At 43.5% G+C, this 27,982-nt stretch overlaps 1 protein-coding gene across 1 annotated transcript in view; it reads left to right on the forward strand.

The window, feature by feature from the left end:
- The first annotated feature begins 6,550 nt into the window (after window positions 1-6,550).
- The window catches only part of LOC141141337 (fucolectin-like), a 66,660-nt gene continuing 45,228 nt past the window's right edge, over window positions 6,551-27,982 (forward strand). The window contains exons 1-2 of the mRNA XM_073629008.1: window positions 6,551-6,642; window positions 15,961-16,258. Coding sequence (XP_073485109.1) covers window positions 6,579-6,642; window positions 15,961-16,258 — 362 coding nt within the window. The 5' untranslated portion in view covers window positions 6,551-6,578. The remainder of the gene's footprint in view (window positions 6,643-15,960; window positions 16,259-27,982) is intronic.

Genomic DNA, 27,982 nt, shown 5'->3' on the forward strand with positions numbered 1-27,982 from the left:
ACTTGGGGGTCCTAGTGGATGATAGGCTCAGCAATGGCATGCAATGCCAAGCTGCTGCTAATAAAGCAAACAGAATATTGGCATGCATTAAAAGGGGGATCAACTGCAGAGATAAAACAATAATTCTCCCGCTCTACAAGACTCTGGTCCGCCCGCACCTGGAGTATGCTGTCCAGTTCTGGGCACCAGTCCTCAGGAGGGACGTACTGGAAATGGAGCGAGTACAAAGAAGGGCAACAAAGCTAATAAAGGGTCTGGAGGATCTTAGTTATGAGGAAAGGTTGCGAGCACTGAACTTATTCTCTCTGGAGAAGAGACGCTTGAGAGGGGATATGATTTCAATTTACAAATACTGTACTGGTGACCCCACAATAGGGATAAAACTTTTTCGCAGAAGAGAGTTTAATAAGACTCGTGGCCACTCATTACAATTAGAAGAAAAGAGGTTTAACCTTAAACTACGTAGAGGGTTCTTTACTGTAAGAGCGGCAAGGATGTGGAATTCCCTTCCACAGGCGGTGGTCTCAGCGGGGAGCATTGATAGCTTCAAGAAACTATTAGATAATCACCTGAATGACCGCAATATACAGGGATATGTAATGTAATACTGACACATAATCACACATATAGGTTGGACTTGATGGACTTGTGTCTTTTTTCAACCTCACCTACTATGTAACTATGTAACTATGATAAAGTCAGATTCGGCGACAGGGTGCAAATGTGAGCCTCCAGATGGCGTTGCAGGATCCTTCTCGGCAGCGCCGGTGGTCTCCGGTGTCCAGGGCTTGAAGCTGCAGAGCACACGAGGAGGACGTCAATTGGAGGGTTCCAGGTCGCGGTGTGATGATGCTGTGACATGCACACGTTCGGAGCATGCGTGCTCATGCCTGATGAAGGAGCAAGCATGCTCCGATTACGTGCACGTCACAGCATGATCACACCGCGACCTGGAACCCTCCAATTGATGTCCTCCTTGTGCACTCTGAAGCTTCAAGCCCGAGACACCGGAGTCCACTAGCGCTGCCGAGAAGGATCCTGCAACGCCATCTGAAGGCTTATGTTTGGACCCTGTCGCCGAATCTGACTTTATCAAAGATGTGCCTGCTTTTACCCTGTTTCCAGTAAGTGCATTACTTTTCATTAAAAAATGTTAACTCATTGCTGTACTTAGATCTAGCGGTGCTTGTCCTTCTTATGTTTTTTGCCAGAGGTTCTTCTACCCTTCAGCATGCTGCCTTCTCAGTGCCAGCTACACCCCCTGTGGTAAACTACCCAGGCTACGGACCCCCTACCAAACATATCCCTTTCAGAAGTCCTCCCTATACCAGTTCTAATTTACTATTGACTTTCTGATTTTCCACTTTTCTGGATTTTTGGACTACATGTTCAGATTTCAGACAATTTCTATCCCTCTCCCATCCCACGGATGACACAACCTTGTATGGTTAAAATACCTTAGCGCAGCAATTTTATGTTTTTCCCCTTGAAACTAATGGGCTGCTGCGACTTGAATGACCAAGCCAGCGATGATGTCACTCCGGCGCTTGCATGCGGGTGTCTCGGGCACAGCACAGCTCCGTCATCACCGGGTGCTCCTCACGAGAATATCTCCTAAACGATGCACATTTAGGAGATATTTATTTAGGTATGCTTCATTTAAAGCCAGATATCTCAAGTCTCCCGCAAGGTGTGGGAGCCTCCTGCATTTCGGCGGCAGTTCCCGGACACCCGCAAGTGCTGCCACGATATCCCAGCTGTGGGGCTGATCTTGGATGGACCCCTGGTTCACAGCCGGGGATGATCGGTGCAGCAGGGGGGACAGCTGTGAACACCGATCTCCCTGTATAGCTGACATCCGCTTCTCCTCTCCCTCCCGTGGTTGACGGCTAAAAAGCTATACAGGGAAATCTGTGATCACAGCTGTCCCTCCTGCTGCACCGATCATCCCCGACTGTTCCCTGTGTGTTCCTCCTCTAGCCCCCTCCTTCTCCTTCTCCCCCCCTTCTTCTCCGGCTCCCTGTCCTCCTCCTCCAAACTCCCTCGTCCCCCACAGCCGGCTTCCCTCCTCTCCCGCCAGCTGTGGGGATCAGTCAGGATGGCGAGCAGAGGAAGGGACTGGTCATTTAACGGCCCCTTCCTTTTCTGTATTGGACACAGTGACCGAGATCGCTCCTGTGTCATGTGAAAAACGAGCATAGTAAACTGTGTGTTATTCTGCTCAGTTTATGAATGGACAGGAGCCTCTGTCTTCTGTCCATTCATCTTCAATGCTGAGAAAAGGACTGGGGAATCTGTGTCCTCAGCCTCTTTCTCTGTCTCATAGGGGAGATGTCACGGTTCTATTTAGATGCCTGATATCTTACCAAAGCCCCCCCCCCCCCCCCCAAACAGGGTTGATTACAAAAAAATGCAAAAAATATAAAAAAATTAAATTGTAAGCAAAAATTATAAAAAATTTAATTATAAAAAAATATATAAAATAAAAAACTACTGACACCACCCTCTTGCCTTTCAAACACCATCCACTGCCCCAACCCCCACCCCCCAAAAAGCATTAAAAAAAATTATTGAAAAAAAAAACAATATGTAAATATAAAAACTACTGACACCATTACCACCACATTACCTTCCCCAGAAGCACTGTGAAAAAAAATATAAAAAAAACTTTCAAGAAAATAATAAACAACAAAACTGTAAAAATTAATAGAGAAAATAATAACACCAAAAAACTACTGACACACTGCTCTACTGACTCTGTGTCCACTACCCCCACCCCTAATCATTGTGAAAAACAAAAAATAAAAAATAAAAATTGTAAGAAATAATTAAAGAAATAAAATTGTAAAAAAATAATAAAAATAAAGAACTACTGACACCGTCCACTGCCCTAATGACACCATCCTGCACATACTACCCACCGCTGTACACGCCTCACATGCACATTATACCCACCTACATACACTCCGCTCTCCTCTCCTGCACATACTACCCACCGCCATATACTCCGCACTGTATAGTCCCTATTTAACATTACTACATTCTGCCCTATGTAAGTCATCTCAGACTCTATAAAACCACACCCCATTTAAGCCACGCTCAATATGTAGCATGGTTTAAACCACACCCACCTCCCTGAAATTAGTTTACCACCTCCCTGAAATGAGTTTTTGCAGGTTGAGATGTCTGATAAGCTTACCTGTAGGTAAAAATCAAAATGCAGAGTTTACAATCGCTTTAAAATTCATTCACAAATTTTAGCTATAGAGGCCAAAATCAATACACTAGGTGACCAAGAAGCTATCAATTTGAAAACATAACAACTATTGAATATTTAAAATATTGAAAAAGAAGAATATTGAAGCGAGAGATCATTGCAAACAAAGAAGATACATTTCAAAAGCGATCCACAGGCTTATTGCGATAATAGGGCATACTGATTGGCGATAAAAATAAATTTCAAGTCACTCCAAATGAACTGGACTCCATAGACTTTACTAACATGGACACTTAGGGGTTATTTTTAGACCGTACATTCTCACTGACTTTAAATAGATCCCAGGAAAAAAAATCCCCCAGAACAAAAGATACAACACAAGGGGGTCAAACACACTCTAACTCATAAGCACATGGACATACTAGTACTAGTTTTTACCCCCTAAAATATCACAAATGTTTTTTTCTGTTTTATCCATGGGTTTTTTTGGGGGTTTTTTTGGCACTTTTTTTTTTCTCACAGCATTTTGGAATAGTGAATCTGCTCAAGAGTAAAGAATGCCCATTATGGACCAGAATGGGTAATCACAAAGGGGGAGGGATAAAGGGGTTGGGTTAGAGTATATAGTGAGGGATGGTTAGGGTAGAACTCGGAAGACATAATTCTCCCTAGATCCTGTCCCTTAAATTATCACATCACATTTTTATGACTTGATTTTGCCACATCAGAGGACTCAATGGGGCGGTGGGGGGTGATGAAGGGGGAGGATGAGGGGATTGGGGGAGGGTGAGGGGTGCATAGACCAGGTGGAGAAGTCGGGTAACCCCCTAGATCTGTCTGGGTGGGAGATCTGCAGAAGTTTTTGCATTCAGAAACAGGGTGTCTCCGCCTCTCATGCTATCTCTTGCCTCCTTCTGGCCGAAAAATCTCATTATACTTGGTAATTATAAGGTTCAAGGAGATTTACCTTTTATATATACTGTATGTAGGTATTGTATATATGTTATGTCCTGTCTGAGATCTCAATGTCTTTTGTAATTTAGGATGTATTTTATGATGATGTACTTTGTTTTGTAATCCTTTGTTAAATTAATAAAAATAACTTAAACACAAACTATGAATACTATCCCCAGTGGCTAAGAGTCACAATGTGGTGGTATTTTTTCACAATTTTGGTTCTGGTTGGCCTTCTTCTTCACCACTGAGAAAACACAACACAGCACATGCACCAATAACCTTACTGGATTCACCGTTTTTTAGGCCTTACCACGCACATCCCCAATCATCCTCCCTTGACCCCAGTGAGAGAACAACATTTAACTCAAAAGAAAATAGATCAATACATAAAACCTAAAGCCTAATGCCACTTTTGTGGGAAAAAATGTAAAAAAGAAAATATACAATATACAATTGCTACAGGAGCCATATTTGTAAAAGAATGTTATTAAAAGTTACCTTTTCTTTTCAATCTACAGCAGCTGTGAGTGTTCCTGTTGGGTAGCTTCACCCTTTCTTTTAATTCTGGTTACCATTAGCACTACACATGGGCGGACTTTTCGACCGGACTGGTCCGACAGACTTTCCAGCGGACTTTCGACCGGACTTTTGACGGACTTCCGATGGACTTTTTAATGAACTTTTTAACGAACGGACTTGCCTACACACGATCACACCAAAGTCCGACGGATTCGTACGTGATGACGTACACCGGACTAAAATAAGGAAGTTGATAGCCAGTAGCCAATAGCTGCCCTAGCGTCGGTTTTTGTCCGTCGGACTAGCATACAGACGAGCGGATTTCTGGGTCCGGTGGAGTTACGACGTAAAGATTTGAAGCATGTTTCAAATCTAAAGTCCGTCAGATTTGTGACTGGAAATGTCTGCTGAAGGTCCGGTGAAGCCCACACACGATCTGATTGTCCGCCGGATTTGGTCCGTCGGCGTTCGTCGGACCAGTCCGGTCAAAATGTCTGACCGTGTGTACGCTCTATAAGAGTGAGCTGAAGTCTAACTTTTTACATTTCCCATCACTTTTTGTCTCAGTGACAATTAAAGATGATCTAAGGTGCACCTGAACCCAGCTGTCACATGATAGTAGGCCACTGGCCCAATTGATGTGCCTGGGGAATTCCCCACCCAGCAGCCACACATAGCAATGGGGTGAGGATGCTGGTGACACCAGCTCACTCATTCTACTTCTACAAAGGGACAGGGATGTGGCCATATCAGTTGGCCAAATATGGCTGGGTGGCCATATTAGGTCAATGATGTCAATTTGTTACTTGCACCTGTGGAAAAGGAAATTTACTGAACGCAGCTGATAGTTTCAATGGCTTGCTATCATGTGACAACTTCCAGAGGGTTCAAGCCAAACTGTGTTTTGGCTGAAACTTAGCTCTTCCTTAAATTGGTTGTAAAGCCTCAAGATGTTTCAGCTTATGGCAGTCTGTGCATAAAGGTGAAATCCCTTCTGTTCTGCAGCTCCCTCGACCCCCCCTTTTTTTTCTTACCTGAGCCCGATCCAATCCAGTGATGGGCATGAACGCAGAGGCTACAGCCACTGTCTCACTCCTCATTGGACAGATTAATAGCAGCAGAAGTCATTGTCAATCAAATCCAGTGACACGGGAGTGGGGGCAGAGCCGAGTCCCGCTGTCTGTGTCAATTAACATAGCAGTGGGACTCGGCAGCAAGCCCCTACAGGTGCCCCCAGGGAAAGCGGCTTTCTGTACACCCAGTGAAGAGGAGGGGCCTGGAATGTGGGTGGGGCACTCCAGAAGAAGAGGATTGGGGCTGCCCTGTGTAAAACGATTGCATAGAGCAGGTAAGTATAGGCATTTTTGTTATTTTTAGTGAAAAAAAACAAGGGTTTACAACCCGTTTAATTATCACTGAGACAAAAGGCGATGGGAAAATGTTAAAGTTTTCAACAGAAAATATTTGAAGTTAAATTTTCCAAAGGGGACACTTATTCTGGTGATGACTATCTAAAAGGGAAATTCTCCTCACTTTATTCTTACTTCTTGTTGCTACTCTGGGACCAGGAGTAAATAATTGACACAGGTTTTAATGCTTCCTTGCTCTATTGAAAACTAAAAACACAATTTTTTGGCTTTATATACACTACAATGGCCAATTAAAGGTTATTCTTTCAAAAATCAAAGAGCAAGTCTATCTTAATTATTCCCATGCTTTTTATTGATTGAGTTTGAATGATTAGGTCTACACAAACCTGAGATTTCTAAAATCAAAGAGCAAATACAGTTAACATCAGTTTTATGTAACACCTAACATTTTATTGTGGCAAGATAAAATTTTTGTTTATTTTCTCTACGTTTTCCTTTAGGTGAATTTCTGAATCATGAGAATGATATTCCTGCACACCGTCGTCTTGTTGTGGATCCTCTGTGGGGTTTCCGCTCAGTGTAAGAACTGTTGTTCCTGACTGTTTGTTTAGAACTTTATATGCTTTATATTAGGCTAACATTAAAATTGTAATTATAATTATCCTGTATAAGTCATGTATAAATGATGGCAAAAAGATAGATAGATAGATAGATAGATAGATAGATAGATAGATAGATAGATAGATAGATAGATAGATAGATAGATAGATACATACATACATACATACATACATACATACATACATACAGTAGATCTGAGGTTGACCTATCTATAGATCTATATCTATTGTATATATAGATACCAATTAATCATAGATATGAGGTAAATTATAGGTAGACAGAAAGAAAGGTAAATGCTTAGATACATTATTATTATTTTTTATTATACAGGATTTATATAGAGCCAACAGTTTGTACAGCTCTTTACAATAAAAAGGAGACAATACAGCAACAATACACTTTAATACAAGAGGGTTAGGCGGGCCCTGCTCCTGGGAGCTTACAAGCTAATAGGGAGGGGGTTGTGAGTGATGAACTGATGGGAGAAATGAAATATTTAGTTATTAGCGGAGGATAGTTTGCATGAAATTTGGAAACAAGGTTGTTGATGTAGCTCAGGGCAGAGTTGTAAATGGCTTTGTATGTTATTGTTAATGTTTTGAATTTTATTCATTGGGCAATGGTAAGCCAGTGGAGGGATTGGCATAGAGGTGTGGTGGACACTGAAAGGTTAGTAAGGTGGGTGAGTCTGGCCGCAGCATTCATGATAGACTGAAGAGGGGATAGCCTGTGAAGAGGTAGGCCAATGAGGAGGGAGTTACAATAGTCCAGGCAAGAGATAACAAGGGAGTGAATAAGTTGCTTAGTAATTTCAAGCATTTAAAAAGGGACGTATTTTGATGATGTTAAGGAGGTGAAATCTACAAGATTTGGACATTGATTGGATTTGGGGCTCAAAGGACAGCTCAGAGTCCAGGATTACACCTAGCACCTTGGCATGAGGGGAGGGACTGATGGATGTATTTTTGATTTAGATAGAGAAGTCAGGGGCGGGGGCATGGGCAGGAGGGAATGTTATGAGATCAGTTTTAGAAAAATTGAGTTTGAGGAAGTGGTGTGACATCCATGCTGATATGTCAGTTAGTAAGTTAGTAATGCGAGAGGAGACTGATGGAGTGAGGTGAGGAGTAGAGAGATAGATTTGGGTGTCATCAGCATAGAGATGATACTTAAAGCCATGGGGGTTTATCAAGTGACCAAGAGAGGAGGTGTAGATGGAGAGGAGGAGGGGTCTGAGGACAGAACATTGGGGGACTCCTACAGAAAGAGGAAGTGGAGAGGAGGAGACAGAGTTATACATAACACTGAAGGAGCTCTGTGATAGGTAGGGGGAGAACCAGGAGAGAGCAGTGTTTTGAAGGCAAAGAGAGTGGAGTTTTTTGAGGAGGAGGGGATTGTCAACAGTATCAAAGGCTGCAGGGAGGTCTAGTACTATGAGTATGGAGTAGTTGCCATTGGTTTTAGCAGTTAGTAAATCATTAATGAGTTTAAGTAGGTCAGTTACAGTTACACTCTGTTACTAATGTTTCACAGGTTGAAATCTGTGTCTGCAGTATTGCTAATGCTTGGACTGATAACAGTTGATACTGAGCCCTTTCCTATTAACACACGGCCTGGCCCTGCAGACTGGGCTCACTGTGTATTGATGCTTGCTTGTGGTATGATCCTTGGCGGTACATGTGTCTAAGGTAGGTTTAACCTGCTAGTGCTAATTGTCAGATGACTATTAACTTGCACCGCTTACCTGTAATTACATTAAATCTACAGTATGAATGACTGTTATGTGTTTATTTCTATGCGTTTACTGTACATGCTGACCTTGGTGCTAAAATAAAAGTCAGGATCTGCTTAGTCGCATTTCCATAGTACTTACTTGTAGCAATATGTAAATTGCTTGTGTTAATTGTGGTACCCCCACAGAGAGATATGTGGCTTTGTAATGGCAATTATGGCAAATACTCCCAGGCATGGCTCCAGGCTTTCAGCTCATCTGTGAACCAGTAGCAATCAGCTTTCCTAGAGACCAGCAACTTTAACTAAGGTGAGGGCAGGTATCCTAATAGAGTGCACATTATGGGCATAATGAGTGTAATCTATCCAGCACTCAACACCAACACCAGTCAACCTGCTCCTGTAACAAGGGACAGATCCTCTTCAGCCCTGAAGGTACTACTATGGAGTTCACTGCCAGAAGAGGCAGATCAAGAGATCTCTACAGTAATCATAGTGGTCTGGTGGTAACTGGTGTGTCGGCCAAAATGCAAAACAAAGTTGCAGGCCAGAAGCAGTGACAAATGGACAGAGACTGAGAAGGCCTACAGTCATTAATGTTTCCATACCAAGCCTAATCAAACAACTGTGTTTATTTAAAGCAACCTCTACCTCAGAAGCATTTGACCAGGGAGTCTTTATCAGACTGGCCAGAGGGGTCAACCTTAGCTTGCTTCTGGGAAATTGCTATGGCAAGTTGGCATATCAGAAGCAAAAGGGGATACTTTAACCCCGTCCAAACTGACTGTGTGGAACTCAGGTACTAAGCTATTCGAACAAAGTCATCTAAAGGGTACCTCTGCCTCAAAAGCAGATGGCCAAACAGGCTTCATTAGATTAACCAAAGGTGCCATTCTTCCAAAAGAAGACACAATATCCTTTGCAGAGACCCTTGGACAGAAAATAGAGCCAGAGATGAAGAAGGTTTATACTACTGTTAAATAGTGTTTTGTGACCTGCGACTGAGATCACTTCGGTAGCCAGACTGTCAGGACCCCAGACAGGATGAAAGCAGAGCTCTGATCAGTGATAAACTCTCTATGATGGTAGATCCTAGATTGAAAATGGAGTAGTCAATGATGCAGTTCAGCCATTGCGGATACAAGACTGTATGCTGTTTCTCCAGTAATCATTGTGGTCAGTGAACCCTTATGGCTCATCCCACAAGTAAACACATGCTGCTTTAAGTCAGATTGGTGACTGTTCAAGTTGGATTGGGTGATATCTAAAAGGAGGATTAATCCATTATGTTAATCTCAAATGACCAGAGGATAGCCAAAAGGCAAAGTAAAGAAGAGTGAATGACAGGCTAAACCTGGGAGAACTATAGCGGAGAATAAAGAATCAATAATCATCTTTATTTGCCTAAACCCAAGCTGCCCAGTAGGGTCAGCTGACAGTTATACGTAAATTTGAGCTTAGGATCCGTGGGTTCTGTGCATTAAGGAAACCGATGGAATTTTTTATTCCTCTCTGCCAATTCATTGCATCCCCTCCATAACGCATTAGAGCACAAGGGTTGTGACTACATGGTTGTTATTCAAAAGTAGGGATGAGCCGAACACCCCACTGTTCGGTTCGCACCAGAACTTGCAAACAGGCAAAAAATGTGTTCGATGTGTTAAAGTCTATGGGACACGAACATGAATAATCAAAAGTGCTAATTTTAAAGGCTTATATGCAAGTTATTGTCATAAAAAGTGTTTTGGGACCGGGTCCTGCCCCAGGGGACATGGATCAATGCAAAAAAAAGTTTTAAAAACGGCTGTTTTTTCGGGAACAGTGATTTTAATAATGCTTAAAGTGAAACAATGAAAGTATAATATTCCTTTAAATTTCGTACCTGGGGGGTGTCTATAGTAGGGCACATGTTTCCCGTGTTTAGAACAGTCTGACAGCAAAATGACATTTCAAAGGAAAAAAAGTCATTTAAAACTACTCGCGGCTATTAATGAATTACCGGTCCGACAAGACACATAAAAGTTCATTGATTAAAAACGGCATGGGAATTTCCCACAGGGAAACCCCAAACCAAAATTTAAAGAAAAATTAATGTGGGGGGCCCTTCAGGTCTGGTATGGATATTAAGGGGAACCCCACGCCAAAATAAAAAAATGGCGTTAGGTCCCCCCAAAAATCCATACCAGTCCCTTATTTGAGCACGCAACCTGGCAGGCCACAGGAAAAGAGGGGGGGAGTGAGAGCGCCCCCCCTCCTGAACCGTACCAGGCCACATGCCCTCAACATTGGGAGGGTGCTTTGGGGTAGCCCCCAAAACAGCTTGTCCCCATGTTGATGGGGACAAGGGCCTCATCCCCACAACCCTCGCCCGGTGGTTGTGGGGGTCTGCGGGCGGGGGGCTTATCGGAATCTGGAAGCCCCCTTTAACAAGGGGACCCCCAGATCCTGGCCCTCCCCCCTGTGTGAAATGGTAAGGGGGTACCCCTACCATTTCACAAAAAAACTGTCAAAAATGTTAAAAATGAAAAGAGACAGTTTTTGACAATTCCTTTATTTAAATGCTTCTTCTTTCTTCTATCTTCTTTCAGTTTCTTCCTCCATCTTCTTCTTCTTCTGGTTCTTCCTCCGGTGTTCTCTTCCGGCATCTTCCTCCGCAGCGTCTTCTTCCCTTCTTCTCCTCGGGCCTCTCCGCATCCATGATGGCATGAGGGAGGCTCCCGCTGTGTGACGGTTCTTAAATAACGGGGGGTGGGCGGAGCAACCCAGTGACCCCGCCCCCTCTGACACATGGGGACTTGATGGGGACTTCCCTGTGGCATTCCCCATGATGTCAGAGGGGGCGGGGGTCATCCGTTACGTAACCCCGCCCCTTCTGACGTCACGGGGGCTTCGCTCTCGTTATTTAAGAACCGTCACACAGCGGGAGCCTCCCTCCATGCAATCATGGATGCAGAGCGGCCCGAGGAGAAGAAGGGAAGAAGACGCCGCGGAGGAAGATGCTGGACGAGAACACCAGAGGAAGAACCAGAAGAACAGAAGAACCAGAAGAACCAGAAGAAGAAGATGGAGGAAGAAACCGAAGGAAGATAGAAGATAGAAGAAGGGAGGTAGAAGCAAGAAGATAGAAGAACAAAGAAGCATTTAAATAAAGGAATTGTCAAAAACTGTCTCGTCATTTTTAACATTTTGACAATTCTTTGTAAAATGGTAGGGGTACTTTTGTACCCTCTTACCATTTCACACAGGGGGTAGGGCCGGGATCTGGGGGTCCCCTTGTTAAAGGGGGCTTCCAGATTCCGATAAGCCCCCCGCCCGCACACCCCCACAACCACTGGGCAAGGGTTGTGGGGATGAGGCCCTTGTCCCCATCAACATGGGGACAAGGTGTTTTGGGGGGTTACCCCAAAGCACCCTCCCAATGTTGAGGGCATGTGGCCTGGTATGGTTCAGGAGGAGGGGCGCTCTCTCATTTTGGCGCGGGGTTCCCCTTAAAATCCATACCAGACCTGAAGGGCACGGGGTTCCCCTGTGGGGAATTCCCATGCCGTTTTTATCAATTAACTTTTATGTGTATTGTCGGACCGGAAATTCATTAATAGCCGCGAGTAGTTTTAAATGACTTTTTTTCCTTTGAAATGTCATTTTGCTGTCAGACTGTTCTAAACACGGGAAACATGTGCCCCTTTACAGGCATACTATAGACACCCCCCAGGTACGAAATTTAAAGGAATATTACACTTTTATTGTTTCACTTTAAGCATTATTAACATCACTGCTCCTGAAAAAATGGCCGTTTTAAAACTTTTTTTGCATTGATCCTTGTCCCCTGAGGCAGGACCCAGGTCCCCAAACACTTTTTATGACAATACAATGCATATAAGCCTTTAAAATTAGCACTTTTGATTTCTTCTATAGACTTTTAAAGGGTGTTCTGCGGCTTTCGAATTTGCCGCGAACACTCCAAATTGTTCGCTGTTCGGCGAACTGGCATACAGCCGATGTTGAGTTGAACATGAGTTAGACTCGAACTCGAAGCTCATCCCTAGTCAAAAGTAAGACTTGAATAACAAGCAAAAGGATGAGGATCCAAAATTGCACAGGCCATTGTTGTAATTAATCTCTCTAGCTGTCAGTAAGGCTTGACCGCCACAAATCATACCCCATGATTTTCAAGGAGTATCATTTATAGCGGTGCAACTCCAAGTTGCAGCGACTTCAAAGTAGTCCCTACACTACTTTTGATCCCACTGTGATGTACTTGGGGCCATGGACATCAAGAATACACAGGCATCGATTCAAGTCACATAGATATCGCAGTAAAATCGCACAAATTTTAGGTCACAATAGTGGAAACCTAGGCGAAGACTGTAGATGGTCTTTAGACCTAGCAAGTTGCATAATTGCATGGCTGCATAATGGGTGAGGTTGAGGATAGACACAAGTCAATCAAGTCCAACCTATGTGTGTGATTTTATGTCGGTATTACCTTGTATACCCTGTATGTTGTGGTCGTTCACAAGTGTGTGTTTGAGTGTGTGCGTATACTGTATACACACTTTGAGATGCCCATGTTTCGGCAAGTACCTTCGCTTGACCTTCGCTTGGCCGTTAGAATTCACTACGAGTTCATCGGGCAGACTGGCGCAAAGACTTCCAGGTTCTGGGAAAAGAGTCTTAGTACAGACTCTGATCGAGTTGGGAGGAGCCATCATCTAGAGACCAACTAGTCTCATTACAACAATGACCTACCGGGAAGTAGTTCTGAATCTCTGAAAAAATACAGTAAAGTTACCATTGGAGAGAGCAACAGTAGAATTATCTCACTTGAACAAATAGCTCTTTTCCATTGGTTGCATCCCACGGTCGCAAGAGGGATAAAGTAGCCTGTAGTAACCCATGTGGTCCGAAGGGCCCAAGGGAAGGTTGACAACTGTATTAACTGGTTTTGTAGTAAGAAAAGACTTTCTTCCTGCACCAGGAACAATGACTCCACAGAGGAGACAAGTCCCCTTTTGGGGAGGTAGCTAAGCTAACTAATCTTTCAGCGTATCAGTTATTAGGCATACCAATCATCACAAGTTGGCGGATATTCATGCCGATGGAGGACAGGGTGTCCAAAAGTCAGAATTGCATTGGTCACAGACTGAAGTCTTTCCGAAATGCAACAAAAAAGAGCCTCAAATGTTTAAAATCATGTGATACTCGGCAGAATCAGCTTACAAGGAATGTTGCAAGTTGTCAAGACAACTCATTTCATAGGGTGTCCCCTCCTTCAGGTCTGCACTGTGCTGTCTTGGGAGCCCTTATATAATATAATTACCAGGATTGTTAACCCTTTCATTGCTAGCTGATGGACTTTCCACAAGAAACACATGGCTAATGTTTAAAAGGCAACTTGATTGTTATTCATAATACACATTCTGTTCTATTAAATCCTTATTTCTCTCCAAAAAGGGTACTTAGAAATAAAATAGTTTACGTGATTTAAAAAATAAATAAAATAGATGGAAAAAACCTTATGATCGGTATTTCGAGAGGTTTTAGGGTTATTATATAAAACTCTATATGTAAAGGATATATAAAATCAATACATATATTCTATGATTGTTCTATATATATTCTTTAAACATATTTTTTTCAAGAATATACTTTTTGAAAATATAGTTTTTCTAAAATATATTAAAACTTCAAAAAGTTTTCCTTACGATAAAACAAAATCTGTCCATATATTTTGGACTGAACTGCTTAGAATAATCCACACACTAGTATTAATTGTCCCTGGTGTAGCATTGCCCATGCCAACCTATGTGCAATTTAGTTAATTTTTGTTTGAGTTATGTTCTGGATGTACAACAATCTCTGCACACTCCATATGTGTAATATGCATGCCCCCATGGGATGGTGAGCATTCTCTTATATGTGTGTGTGCATGTATAACTGAAAGCCTGTTGCTAAATGTATGTGTATGTAACAAACATAAAAAAGCAAACATAAGAAAAACTCCAGTTGGTATACTGTAAAGTGACCAAGATATGGACATATGTGTGCACCCACACGCACAAATCATTGATGTGCATGCCTGCACCCACCTATGTACATACCTGTGGTGCGCACAGTAAACAACCAACTGGAGGCAGATTCACTGAATAATCTCTGGAGGAAGAGGGGGAAACAAAACTAGTAATCAGATAATAGTACTAATCTCCAATTCGCCATTGAGCCCTCCTGGACTCATGGCATTTAAAGTGAAGATCAAGAAGGTCTCTCTATGGCATAGTTTGGAATATCTCTCCCATTCTGGCAAATGCATAGAGCTTCTATCCTGAACAATTCCAGATCACTAGTGTTTTCATTATGGTGAACGCTAAAGTTGTGTGGTACACTGTGTTGTGTGATGCCATTTTCAATGAACCTCCTGTGTTCATTGAACCTTGTTCGCATAGTACAGATAGTACGGCCCACATAATATAGGCCACATGGGCACCTCAATCCATAAACAACATATTAGGAGCCACATGTGATAAACTGGTTTATGTTGTAGATTTTCCTGTTATTGTCCTTAAACTCTTTTTGGTCATGCTTTATAAATGCACAAGTCTTACAGTTGGATTTTTTGCAAGTCCCACGGATGTCAAACAGGTAAGGAATGGGTTATGACTAAGGTTTCATAGGCTGAAACGCGGCAACTGATTTTATCTGCGTTTGTACACTGTGGCTTTTCGATAAAATTAAGATTCTTTAAGAGCAATAACCGGTGTGTGGATCATCATTCCTACAAGGAATATTTCCTGTCTTGGGTGGTGACTCCTTTAAGTTGCTGGGTGCTATGCGATTTTTAATATTCCTAGCCCTTCTAAACAAAATATTAGGTCTTTTGGGTAAGATGTTAGTTAGGGCCGGATCTTGCAATAAGATGGGCCAATATTTTTGGAGAGTATTTTTAATTTGCCAGTATTAGTTATTATAGTTTGTAATATATTTTGTAGGGAAATCTCGACTTTTTATGGGAATGTGGGTTATCCTATCACTACGGTATTTGTCAAGATACCTATTGGAGACATTACCAATATGCTCTTCTTTATAGCCTTTTTCTATACATTTTCCCTTGTGTCATATAGTCAGTAATATTCGTGCAATTCCTACCCAGTCTACGGAACAGACTGTAAGGTATATTACGTTTCCAACTGAATAGATGGCAACTTTTGTAATGTAAGTACACATAAGTACACAACCAGAACAGTGTTAAACTATGGGTGTTGACCCAAATTGGATCATGCGTTTTGAATGGGCCACCACTTGACTTTGTGTCCAAGCATGAAATCATTGGCAAGTAATAGCACACTGACTATGAATGGCAGCACAGGTACTGTAAGTATGATGAGCTAGAAAATGTCTACTACTAAAAGAAAATACAACAACATCTCCATAGTGATAAAAGCTATTAAGAATACCCCTTGTGCTTCTGCACTATATCTCCTGTATCATCTCTCTATTACTGTTTATACACCAAGTAATATGGTGCTCTACTTTCATATTGTCTAACAGATCGGAATGTTGCCCTTCATGGTCGAGCAACTCAGTCCACAATTATAAACGATGTCCGCTATGGCTTCCAGTCAGCCGCAATAAATGCAATAGATGGGAACCAGGATCCATCATTTGCCCATGGTTCCTGCTCACATACAGACGTACAACTGTCTCCTTGGTGGAGGGTGGACCTCCTGAAACCGTACAAAATTGCCTACATCAAAGTCACTAACAGAAACAGTTATGGTTATAGAATAAATGGTGCTGAAATTCTCATTGGAAACTCTCTGAGTAACAATGGAAACCATAATCCCAGGTAAGGATGATGTTTGCATATTATTCTCCTTTAACATCTTCAGCTCTCATTTCTATATACTGTACACCTTATGGAACAGAGCAGTTTTTGCATTTCTGATATGGGGCTTTGATAACGTTCTCATTACTTAAAGTGGAACTTTACCCATAACAACTTAATAAAAATAATGTTTTTTTAGCAAGGAACATACACTCCACATTAATAATTATGCTACCAAAATGAGTGTGTGCTTCCAGCCATGGTACTGTCTCTTCTTGCTGGAGGCTGCCATTTTGCTAAAGCTGAACAGCAGTAAATCTTTAGGTTGTCAGACTATAAATTCGGCACAGTGCCTAAAAAAAGAGAGGGACTGAACATGTGTAGAGCAGGGAGAGAGAGTGTATTACTGGATTTTAAACAGTATAGGCACTTATTTTTAATGTTTTACATGGCTATACCTACAAAAGTGACCAGCATGAAGTGATCTAGCAGGACTTAATTTTATGACTAAAGTTCCACTTTAAAGTTGAAATCCACAAATTTGGCAACTTTGTAAAAAAGTGCAAGCACACCATGAGTTAAGTCCTAATAGCTGCCTGCCACTAGGGATGGGCGAACGGTTTGGCCCAAGCATGAGTTCAGGCAGAACATTTGCTTGTTTAGCCATTCGCTGATCACCAGAATTTTAAGGGTGTTCGCCCCGCTGAACACCCTGCAATGCACTGCATGATGCACAGTGCATTCTGAGACCTGAGTGGGCAAAGCTTTGTTTAATCAGGGTGCAGTATAAGCTGGTTGTTAAGGAGTGAGACCAGGAAGCCGGCCGCGGCGTCCTTAACAACCGATGAGTCATCAGCTGTCAATGAGTTTCCCCGTTGACAGCTAAACAAAAAAAAAAGTGCTAGTTGGGTCTAGTATGGATTTTAAGGGGTACCTTGTCAACATTTTAAAAAAATGGTGTGGGCCCCCAAAAATCCATACCAGACCCTTATTCAGGCACGCAACCTGGCGGGTCAGGAAAGGAGGGAGATGGGCATGTGCCCCCCCTCCTTAATCATACCAGGCCACATGCCCTCAACATGGTGGGGTGCTCTGGGACAGGGGGATTCTACCTTGTTGATGGGGACAAGGGCTCTTTCTGACAAACCTGGGCTGTGGTTGTCAGAGTATGCGGGTGGGGGCTTATCAGAATCTGGAAGCCCCCTTTGGCAAGGGTAGGGGTACATAGTACTACCCATTCACCAAAAAAGTGTACTAAAAAAGGAAAACACAGACACAGTTTTTGACCAATCCTTTATTAAAAAAATAAAAAACAGTGTACCCTGATGTAAATTCATTGCCAATCATTCCGCCCGCCGCACCGCCGGGCCCAAAAAAAAATGTCCCGTCTTCTAGGACGGCCGCCCGCTGAATGCCTCCTCTCCGCTTCGACAGTTCTTATATAGGTAGGGGCAGGACCACCTGGTGAAGTCACCTGATGGCCCAACCTGCTTATGATGTGACAGAGCGGTGCATGATGGGGCAGTGATGTCACAAGGGGGCAGGCCACCAGGTGAAGTCACCCATTTACGTAAACGGTGACCCCGCCCGCTCTGACAACATGGGGAAAGCCAAAGGGAAGTCCCCATGCGTCAGAAGGGTCGGGGTCACCGAGTGGCCCCGGCCTCCATTATATAAGAGCTGTCACCTGAACAGAAGCGTCACACAACGGGAGATTCCCATTGAGGCGGATCAGAGGACGAAGCGGAGAGGAAGGTACCAGACAAGAAGACCGGAGGAAGATAGAGGAAGAAGCCGGGGAAGAACAAGATGGAGGAAGAATAAGAACACCGAAGGAAGGCCAGAAGAAGATAGAAGAAGCGGGGAAAGAAGATGACATTAATAAAGGAATTGTCAAAAAACGTCTATTGTCTTTTTTTAACGTTTTTGACATTTTTTTTGTGAAATGGTAGGGGTACATTACCAATTCACACAGGGGAGGCTGGGATCTGGGGGTCCCCTTGTTAAAGGGGGCTTCCAGATTCCAATAAGCCCCCCGCCCGCAGACCCCCACAAACACGGGGCAAGGGTTGTGGGGATGAGGCCCTTCTCCCCATCAACATGGGGACAAGGTGCTCTGGGGGAGCACCCTCCCAATGTTGGGGGCATGTGGCCTGGTACGGTTCAGGGGGGGCACTCTCTCTCATCCCCCCCTCTTTTCCTGCGCCCTGCCAGTTTGTGTGCTCGGATAAGGGTCTGGTATGGATTTTTGGGGGGACCCCTTAATATCTCTGGTATGGATTTTGAGGGGGACCCTCACGCCATTTTTTTTTTCCAATTTTGGCGCAGAGTTCCCCTTAATATCCATACCAGACCTGAAGGGCCTGATATGGAATTTGGGGGGACCTCCACACATTTTTTTTTTTTAATTTTGGTTCGGGGTTCCTCTGTGGGGGAATCTCATGCCGTTTTTATCAATGAACTTTTATGCGTATTGCCGGACCGACAATTCATTATAGCCGCGAGTAGTTTTAAATTACTTTTTTTCTTTTAGAAATGTCATTTTGCTGTCAGACTGTTCTAAACACAGGAAATATGCGCCACTTTACAGGCATACTATAGACCAGGGATATGCAATTAGCGGACCTCCATCATTCCTCTGCCTCTGGGTGTCATGCTTGTGGCTGTCAGAGTCTTGCTATGCCTCATGGGACTTGTAGTTCTGCAACAGCTGGAGGTCCGCTAATTGCATATCCCTGCTATAGACACCCCCCAGGTACGAAATTTAAAGGAATATTATACTTTTATTGTTTCACTTTAAGCATTATTAAAATCACTGCTCCCGAAAAAATGTCCGTTTTTAAAACTTTTTTTGCATTGATACATGTCCCCTGGGGCAGGACCCAGGTCCCCAAACACTTTTTATGACAATAACTTGCATATTAACCTTTAAAATTAGCAATTTTGATTTCTCCCATAGACATTTAAAGGGTGTTCCGCGGCTTTAGAATTTGCCGCGAACACCCCAAATTGTTCGCTATTCGGGGAACGGGCGAACAGCCAATGTTTGAGTCGAATTCATAAACATAAAGCCCATCCCTACCTGCCACAATGCTCTTTCCTGCCGCTGCGGAGTGACAGAGCAGTAGACACTGGGCAGGCTAGCGCATCGGGCTCTCTCCTTTTTTTTCCAAGCCTGATGCATAAACTAGCCAAAATGTCAAACTTTTTAAAAACACTGGAAGCCCCTGACTAAGAATTTCTTATTACTTTATTGGAATTTTCTATTGAACTGCAGTAAGGTACTTGCATGTTTTATTGTTAAAGTGATTGTAAAGTCTTGTTTTTCCTTTTATTTAAAAATGACAAACATGTTATACTTACCTGCTCTGTGTAGTGGTTTTGCACAGAGCAGCCCAGATCCTCCTCTTCTCGGGTCCCTCGCCATTTCTCCCGGTCCCTCCCTCCTGCCGAGTGCCCCCACAGCAAGCAGCTTTCTATGGGGGCACCCGAGCCAAGCTGCTGCTCTGTGGGTCCATTCAGACATACAGCCACGGCTCCACCCCGCCCCCCCTCTTCACATTGGCTCACTGACCATGATTGACAGCAGCGGGAGCCAGTGAGCCTCAGCCAATCAGGAGGGAGAGTCCGGACAGTTTCTCGTGCAACATCGCTGAATCGAGAGGGTAAGTGTTAGGGGGCCGAGGGGGGCTGCTGAACAGTGAAGGTTTTTTTATCTTATTGCGTAGAATGCATTAAGATAAAAAAAAACTTCTGCCTGTAAAACCACTTTAAGGTATCAAGGTGTATAATTCATCTCTTCATGTACTATCAAATATAAGTCAAATTGGTTCTGAAACTAAACTAAACATATGCATAGCCCTGACTTAAATGAACTAGAACTATTATACGATATCTGTCAGGGATTAGTTGTACATCTTGCCCCCCCATGGCCACACATACACCTTGTGCATTGTCTTCCCCAATGCCCCCATACTCACATGCACTTTCTAAATCCCTGGAAGTACCCACACTCACAAGCACATTGTACACCCCCCTCCCTCCCCCAGTGCCTACACTCACTTTGTGTATCCCCTAGTGCCCATTCACAGACACCTTGTACCTCCCCCCAGTGCTCCACTTTTATATGCCTTGTACATCCCTACTTTCCCACCCAGTGCCCAGTAACGTACACTTTGTACACCCCCAAGTGCCCACACTCATACCATGTACACCCCCCAGCACTCACATATAACTTGTAAAGCCCCCCCAGTGACTGTACTCCCATGTGCCTTATACACCCCAGCCCCCCTAGTGCCCACATTCACACCCTGTACACCCCCAGTGTCCACAATCACACCTTGTTCACCCCCCAGTGATCACACCCACATATAACCTGTAAAGCTCCCTCCCCAGTGCCTGTACTCCCATGCGCCTTATACACCCAAGCCCCCCTAGTGTCCACATTGACGTCCTGTACACCCCCAGTGCCCACACTCACACCTGGTACATCCCCTCAGTGCTCACTCCCAAATATAGCTTGTAAAGCCCCCCCCCCAGTGCCTGTACTCCCATGCACCTTATAACCCCAGCCCCCCTAGTGCCCACATTCACATCCTGTACACCCCCCTAGTGCCCACACTCACACCTTGTACATCCCCCCTGTGCTCACATCCACATACAGTATAACTTGTAAAGCCCCCGAGTGCCTTCACTCCTATGCACCTTATACACCACAGCCCCCACAGTGCCCACACTCACATACACCTTATACATCCCCCAGCCCCTGCACTCAGATATACCTTGTACATCACACCAGTGCTCACACTCCCATTCAATCACATGCTAGAGCTGGAAAGCAGCAGACGTAGTGAGTCAATCATCCCTTCTCTGCACAGTGTGTGCACCATGTGTGTCAGTGGAGTGTGTGTGCTCTGCACAGCTTTCCTCCCTGCTCTTTTGTGATAGTGCTCCAGATTCATTTTTGATCACTTACACGTATGACGGGGGAGGGAGGTGGGGGCTGGATTATGCAATGGGAAGCAGATGATCTGCCACAACAACCAGACCACAGACAGAAGGGAGAGAGGGCAAGGAGAAAGACAGGGAAGGAGGGCAAAGAATGTCAGTCTGTGTGAGGACTCAGAGCTGAGCATGTGTTGGTGTCACCCAGGTGCGATCCTCACCCTGATAGCAACTCCACCAGGGGCGGGCATAGTATCTACACAAACTCTACATATGAAGGGGCTGAGAGCAGCTGAGTCCAGCATCAAACTCTGGAAGCTACTCTGTTGGATCACAATAAACCTGTCAGATATGAAAAATAGAGATAAGCCCAGGAGGTGGCAAGCACCTCCTTGGACTTAACTCATATGCCGCGTACACACGGTCGGAATTTCCGACAACAAATGTTTGATGGGAGCTTGTTGTCAGAAAATCCTACCGTGTGTATGCTCCATCGGACAATTGCTGTCGGAATTTCCAACAACAAATGTTTAAGAGCTGGTTCTCAAATTTTCCGACAACAAAACTTGTTGTCGGAAATTCTGAGCGTGTGTACACAATTCCAATGCACAAAATTCCACGCATGCTCGGAATCAAGCAGAAGAGCCGCACTGGCTATTAAACTTAATTTTTCTCGGCTCGTCGTACGTCTTGTACGTCAGCACGTTCTTGACGTTCGGAATTTCCGACAACATTTGTGTGACCGTGTGTATGCAAAACAAGTTTGAGCCGGAAAAAAATCCACGGTTTTGTTGTCGGAATGTCCAATCGCCTGTACGCGGCACTAGAGCACTTTCACTTGCTACAACGTTGCTGAATTCCTGAAAATCCTGAATGTTAAAGTATCAAAGTAATACATAGGTTTTTTTTAAGGCAAGCAAGGCTTTCTTTTTTGGTGATGCAGTCTTGCATAATATGGTTTTATTTTCCATTTAGAAAAATAATAATTAAACTAAACTGATTAAATTAGTCATGTTTACCCACCTCAATACCAGACACTTTCATTCCCTTCCTGCCCAAGCTACTTTTAACCACCTGCCGACTGCTCACAGTATATATACTGTGAGCGAGCAGCAGTTGCAGGCACAGTCACATACATGTATGTGAATTGGACTTCTTCCAAGTTTGGGGTGCGTATGGGTGCACCCCCTGTCAACCCGTGCTGTGATTGGACACAGCGCGAATTTGGCAGCAGATTTTAGCCAATGATTTTGCCTGAAACCTGCTGACTGACTGTGCTGTTAATGTTGAGTCATTGCTTTAAAAAGGAACCAATTAGCTGTTCCTAAACACGTCGCATGTTGATGGCATCACTTCCGGTTTGCTGTCCACGCTGGTTTCTGGTCCCTTTCTGCTGACGTCACTTCCCGGATTCGGCTTCCATGCTGTCTCAGACAGCCTAACTGTCTTCCCAGTATCCAGGAGAGTTGTGGCTTCCATCTGTCGGCCAAATCAGAATATGCTGTCATATAATCACACCTGCGGATATCACTGAGACTCCTTGGGACTATCAGAACGCTGAACCACCTGCCATATTACTAATATGATGTGCTTCTACCCGTCCATCCTTTTGCAAGTGTTTTTAACCCTTTTGGGAAATATAAAGTTTTACTTCTGCACTTAGAAGCGCCTTTTTTCTTTTCATTTTTTTTTTTTTTCTTTTTTTTAATTTTAATGTAGTGGACCACAGATGAACTAGGATCCCCCATCTTGAACAGCCAGGCACACTGAATTTTCACAGGCACTTCAGAGTCAGAGAACAGTCCATGACTTTGTTTTTGTTATTTATTGAGGGTAATAACTTGGATAGGGATGGGAGATGATGGGATTATGGGATGCCCATTGACTTCAACAACGAACATCAGGGACAACTTTTCCTATATAAAGTCTCTATCTACAGTCTCTATATACAGCTCCACCTCTTCCTCCAGCACTCACTTGCTTGCAGAACTCAGCTGGATCACTGTGAAGATCAGGCTCTCTGTCATATTTTAAACATTGGCCCATTACAGGCAGGAACCCGAGGCCCCTTGTATGTGTAGCAAAAAGAAAAGTGTCCAGCTTGTATCACTGGCTACTGATCCCAGCAACACCTCTGCCCTTTTCACTAGCCCTCCAGGCTAACTTCTCCCAGCAGTCCTCCAGACTGACACTCACCAGCCCACCCGGCTGACTCGCAGGAGATCTCCCGGAAGTGCTGACCTGCTCCTGTTGTCCTCTCTCCTAGCTCCCGTGCCTCCAGGAAGGGCTTTCTCCATGTGTTATTGGTAGAATCTTTCCAGCACCTGAGCCCCAACCTGATGTCACCCCTCCCAGGCTAGGGGACATCCTCAAGGGCCACCGACAGCCTCCTCAGCACTCCATATCCATATTCCACCTGACTGCCCACTGCTGGCATGACTCATGCCTATTTACAAGATGGCCTGCCCCCTGCCAGCCCTTTACTGAGGATTGGCTTCTCATAAATATTCCAAGCAGCTCCTCCTAGCTTCCATCCTCTATGTCTAGAACATTCTCCAATGTCTCAAAACTGGGGGAGGCAACAGAGAGGCTGCTAGGATGAGTCATCCAGCCCTGAGTCACTGAACCCTGACCCAGAATCACAGCTTAGGCTTAACTCTGAGCTAAAATTAATGTACCTACACTAACGATCTACACTTACAAACCTATACTACCAACTAGCACACACTAGAGGGTGCTCTATTTACAAAAGCACAGATTATTTGAAAAAGCCCAAAACTCTGGGGTTGCTTTACTAAAACTGGAGCACTAGAAATCTGGTGCAGCTGTGCATAGTAGCCAATCAGCTTCTAACTTTAGCTTGTTCAATGAAGCTATGACAATAACATCTGGAATCTGATTGGTTTCTAGGCAGAGCTGCACCAGATTTTGCACTCTCCAGGTTTAGTAAATAAACCCATTTGTGTACATAGGAACAATGATCTGGCTGGGGATTCTGCAGAATTTGATGTAAGGTGGTGGCACTCTGGGGACACTGATGTAAGGTGGTATTCTGATATGAATGTGGCACTCCATATGTTGTTTTGTTTATTACTTACTACTGACCCCTGTATGCTGTACATTATGCAAAGATATACATAAACCTAACCAAGTTGTTAATTGTCTAAACAGTTGTTGCTTTTAATGAAGTTCTTCTTTACGGTAGGCTCAGTAAGGTAGTCTATACATCACTTGATTCCCTCATCCACACATATTGTGTTCTGACAGCGGAGAGACTTCCATGCCACCAGAATACACTGATCAGTACTGCCAGCTATAGTAGGCGGTGCTGATCTTGCAGAACTTTTCCTAGATCGACTTCTGTATAGCCAGACTGCCATAAATGGATCAAAATTCAGCCAGTCCCTGTTGAACCAGATGGATTTTGATTCATGTATGGCCACATAAGACAAATATATCACCTTTGTGTGCATAAAAACACACAGTGATGTGAAAAAGTATTTGCCCCTTCCTGATTTTTAAATTTTTTTTTGCATATTTCTCACACTTAAATACATTCAGATCATCAAACAAATTTTAATATTACACAAAGATAAACTGACTAAATCCAAGATACAGTTTCTAAATTATTATTTCATTTGTTAAGGGAAAAAGCTGTTCAAACCTGCCTGGCTCTATGTGAAAAAGTAATTGCCCCCTCCCATGCTGAATCATGAATGAACTGTGATTAACCACAATTTTTTGGAAAGCTGAGTTAAATTGCACTTGACACACCCAGGCCTGATTTCTGTCAGACCTGTTGAATCAAGAAATCACATAAAAAGAAGCTGTCTGACAAATTGAAGCACGCTAACAGATCATAAAAAGCCGCACATTACGCCACAATCTAAAAAAATTCAAGAACAAATTAGAAACAAAGTAATGTACATGTATCAGTCTAGCAAAAGTTTCAAAGCCATTTCTAAGGCTTTGGAACTCCAGTGAACCATGGGGAGAGCCATTATCCACAAATAGAGCTTGGAACAGTGGTGAACCTTCCCAGGAGTGGCCAGCCTACAAAAATTACTCCAAGAGCATGACGACGACTCTTCCAAGAGGTCATTAAAGAACCCAGAACAACATCTAAAGATTTGCAACAATAAGAAAGAGACAGGGAAAAAATGGCATCCATGGGAGAGTTCCAAGACCAAAGCCACTACTGACAAAAAAGAACACAAAGGCTCATCTCACATTTACCAAAAAACATCTTGATTATCCCCAAGACTTTTAGGCAAATATTCTGTGGACTGATGAGACAAAAATGTAACTTTTTGGAAGGTGTGCGTCCCATTACATCTGGCATAAAACTAACACAGCATTTCAAAACAGGAACATCATACCAACAGTCAGACATGGTGGTGGTAGCGTGATGGTCTGGGGCTGCTTTGCAGCTTTAGGACCTGGACGACTTACTATAATTGATGGAGCCATGAATTCTGAGCTCTACCAGAAAATCCTAAAGGATCCTAAAGGATCTTAAAGGAGAATGTCTGGCCATCAGTTCATAACCTCAAGCTCAAGTGCACTTGGGTTATGCAGCAGGACAATGATTCGAAACACAACAGCAAGTCCACCTCCAAATGGTTCAATCAAAGCAAAATTTAGGTTTTTAAGTGGCCTAGTCAAAGCCGGGGCTTAAATCCAATTGAGATGCCATTTCATGACCTTACACAGGCCGTTCATGTTGGAAAACCCTCCAGTGTGGCTGAATTAAAACAATTCTACCAAAGAAGAGTGGGCCAAAATTGCTCCACAGTAATGTGAAAGACTCATTACCAGTTATCGCAAATGCTTGATTGCAGTTGTTGCTGCCAAGGGTGGCAAAACCAATTATTAGGTTTAGGGGGCGATTACTTTTTCACATAAAGCCAGGCAGGTTTGGACAGCTTTTTTGCCTTAATAAAAAAAACATCATTTAAAAACTGCATTTTGTATTTACTCGGGTTATCTTTGTGTAATGATAAAATTTGTTTAATGATCTGAGCCATTTAAGTGTGACAAATATGCAAAAAAAAAAAAAAAAATCTGAAAGGGGACAAATACTTTTTCACAGCATTGTATATAATGGAAGCATTTAATTAAAAAATAATGTCCTGAGTAGGGATGAGCCAAACACCCCCCCCGGTTCAGGTTCTCACCAGAACCTGCGAACGGACCGAAACTTCGCACGAACATTAGAACCCCATTGAAGTCTAAGGGACTTGAACGTTTGAAATCAAAAGTGCTAATTTTAAAGGCTAATTTGCATGGTATTGTCCTAAAAAGGATTTGGGGGCCTGGGTCCTGCCCCAGGGGACATGTATCAATGCAAAAAAAAGTTTTAAAAACTGCCGTTTTTTCGCAGTGATTTTAATGATGTTTAAAGTGAAAAAAAAGTGAAATATTCCTTTAAATATCGTACCTGGTGGGTGTCTATAGTATGCCTGTAAAGTGGCGCGTGTTTCCCATGCTTAGAACAGTCCCTGCACAAAATGACATTTTTAAAGGAATAAAAGTCATTTAAAACTGCTTACGGCTTTAATGTAATGTCGGTTCCCAACAAAGGAAAGGCGTGGGGCCCCAGGCCCTCTGAACAGCAATATACAGGCGGTGCAAACAAGACAGGGACTGTAGGTTTGTTGGTAAGTAGAATCTGTTTGTAATTTTGAACTGGTACATTTTTAAAGTGTTTAGCTCCAGCCAAAAAATCAATTTTAAGCTTTTTGGAAAACATAGGGAAGGGTTATCACCCCTGTGACATTTGTTTTGCTGTCTGTGCACCTCTTCAGAAGATTTCACCTCACTTTCTGTCCCAATGACAAATGTTTTTTGAAAATTTGGGGTTTTTAGTGAAACAAGGATTGGTGATAAAGCATCAGTGGAAAGGAGCAACATTTTTCCCATATTAACTCTTACAGGAGATAATTTCCCTTTCTAGGGGTAGATTTCATCTCACTTCCTGTTGTCTCCTTCCGTTTGCAAGTAGGAGTCATTTGTAAGTTGGATGTTTGAAAGTAGGGGCCTGCCCTATATACTCTGCAGTAGGGATGAGCTTTGTGTTTGAATCGAACGCATGTTCGACTCGAACATTGCCTGTTCGGTCGTTCGCCGAATTCCGAACTATATGGGCCGTTCGCGCCGAATTCGAGTGGCGCGTCACGGCATCGCAGTGCATTGCTGGCTGATGCTTGGCCAATCCCAGCGCCGTCTGTACAGAGAGCCGTAATTGGCCAAAGCCAGGGTGGCTTTGGCCAATTATGGCTCAGGGGGTTTAGTACACGCCCCAAACTATATAAGGCCGCCTGCACGGCGGCCCTGTGTAGTGTGTTCCGGCGTTGAGAGAGAGATAGATAGACAGAGAGACAGTGTCATTTAAGTTAAGTTAGATAGCATAGGCAGGCGAGTCAGTTAGCTGCACTTACAGTGTATTGTAAGGCAGCTACAGTATTTACAGTTAGTGCACTGTGTCCTCTGCACAGTGTGCACCTAAAGCTACCTGAATAAAATTAGTGGTGTTCTTCTGATCCTGTTAATACCACAGGCAGGCAGCTACAGTATTTACAGTTAGTGTAGTGCGTCCTCTGCACAGTATGCACCTAAAGCTACCTGGAGACAATTGCTGTTGTTCTGCTCCTATTAATACCACAGGTAGGCAGCTACAGTATTTACAGTTAGTGCACTGTGTCCTATGCACAGTGTGCACCTAAAGCTACCTGAAGAAAATTAGTGGTGTTCTTCTGATCTTATTAATACCACAGGCAGGCAGCTACAGTATTTACAGTT

This window comes from Aquarana catesbeiana, linkage group LG04 (assembly GCF_042186555.1).
Source record: "Aquarana catesbeiana isolate 2022-GZ linkage group LG04, ASM4218655v1, whole genome shotgun sequence".
NCBI lineage: Eukaryota > Metazoa > Chordata > Amphibia > Anura > Ranidae > Aquarana > Aquarana catesbeiana.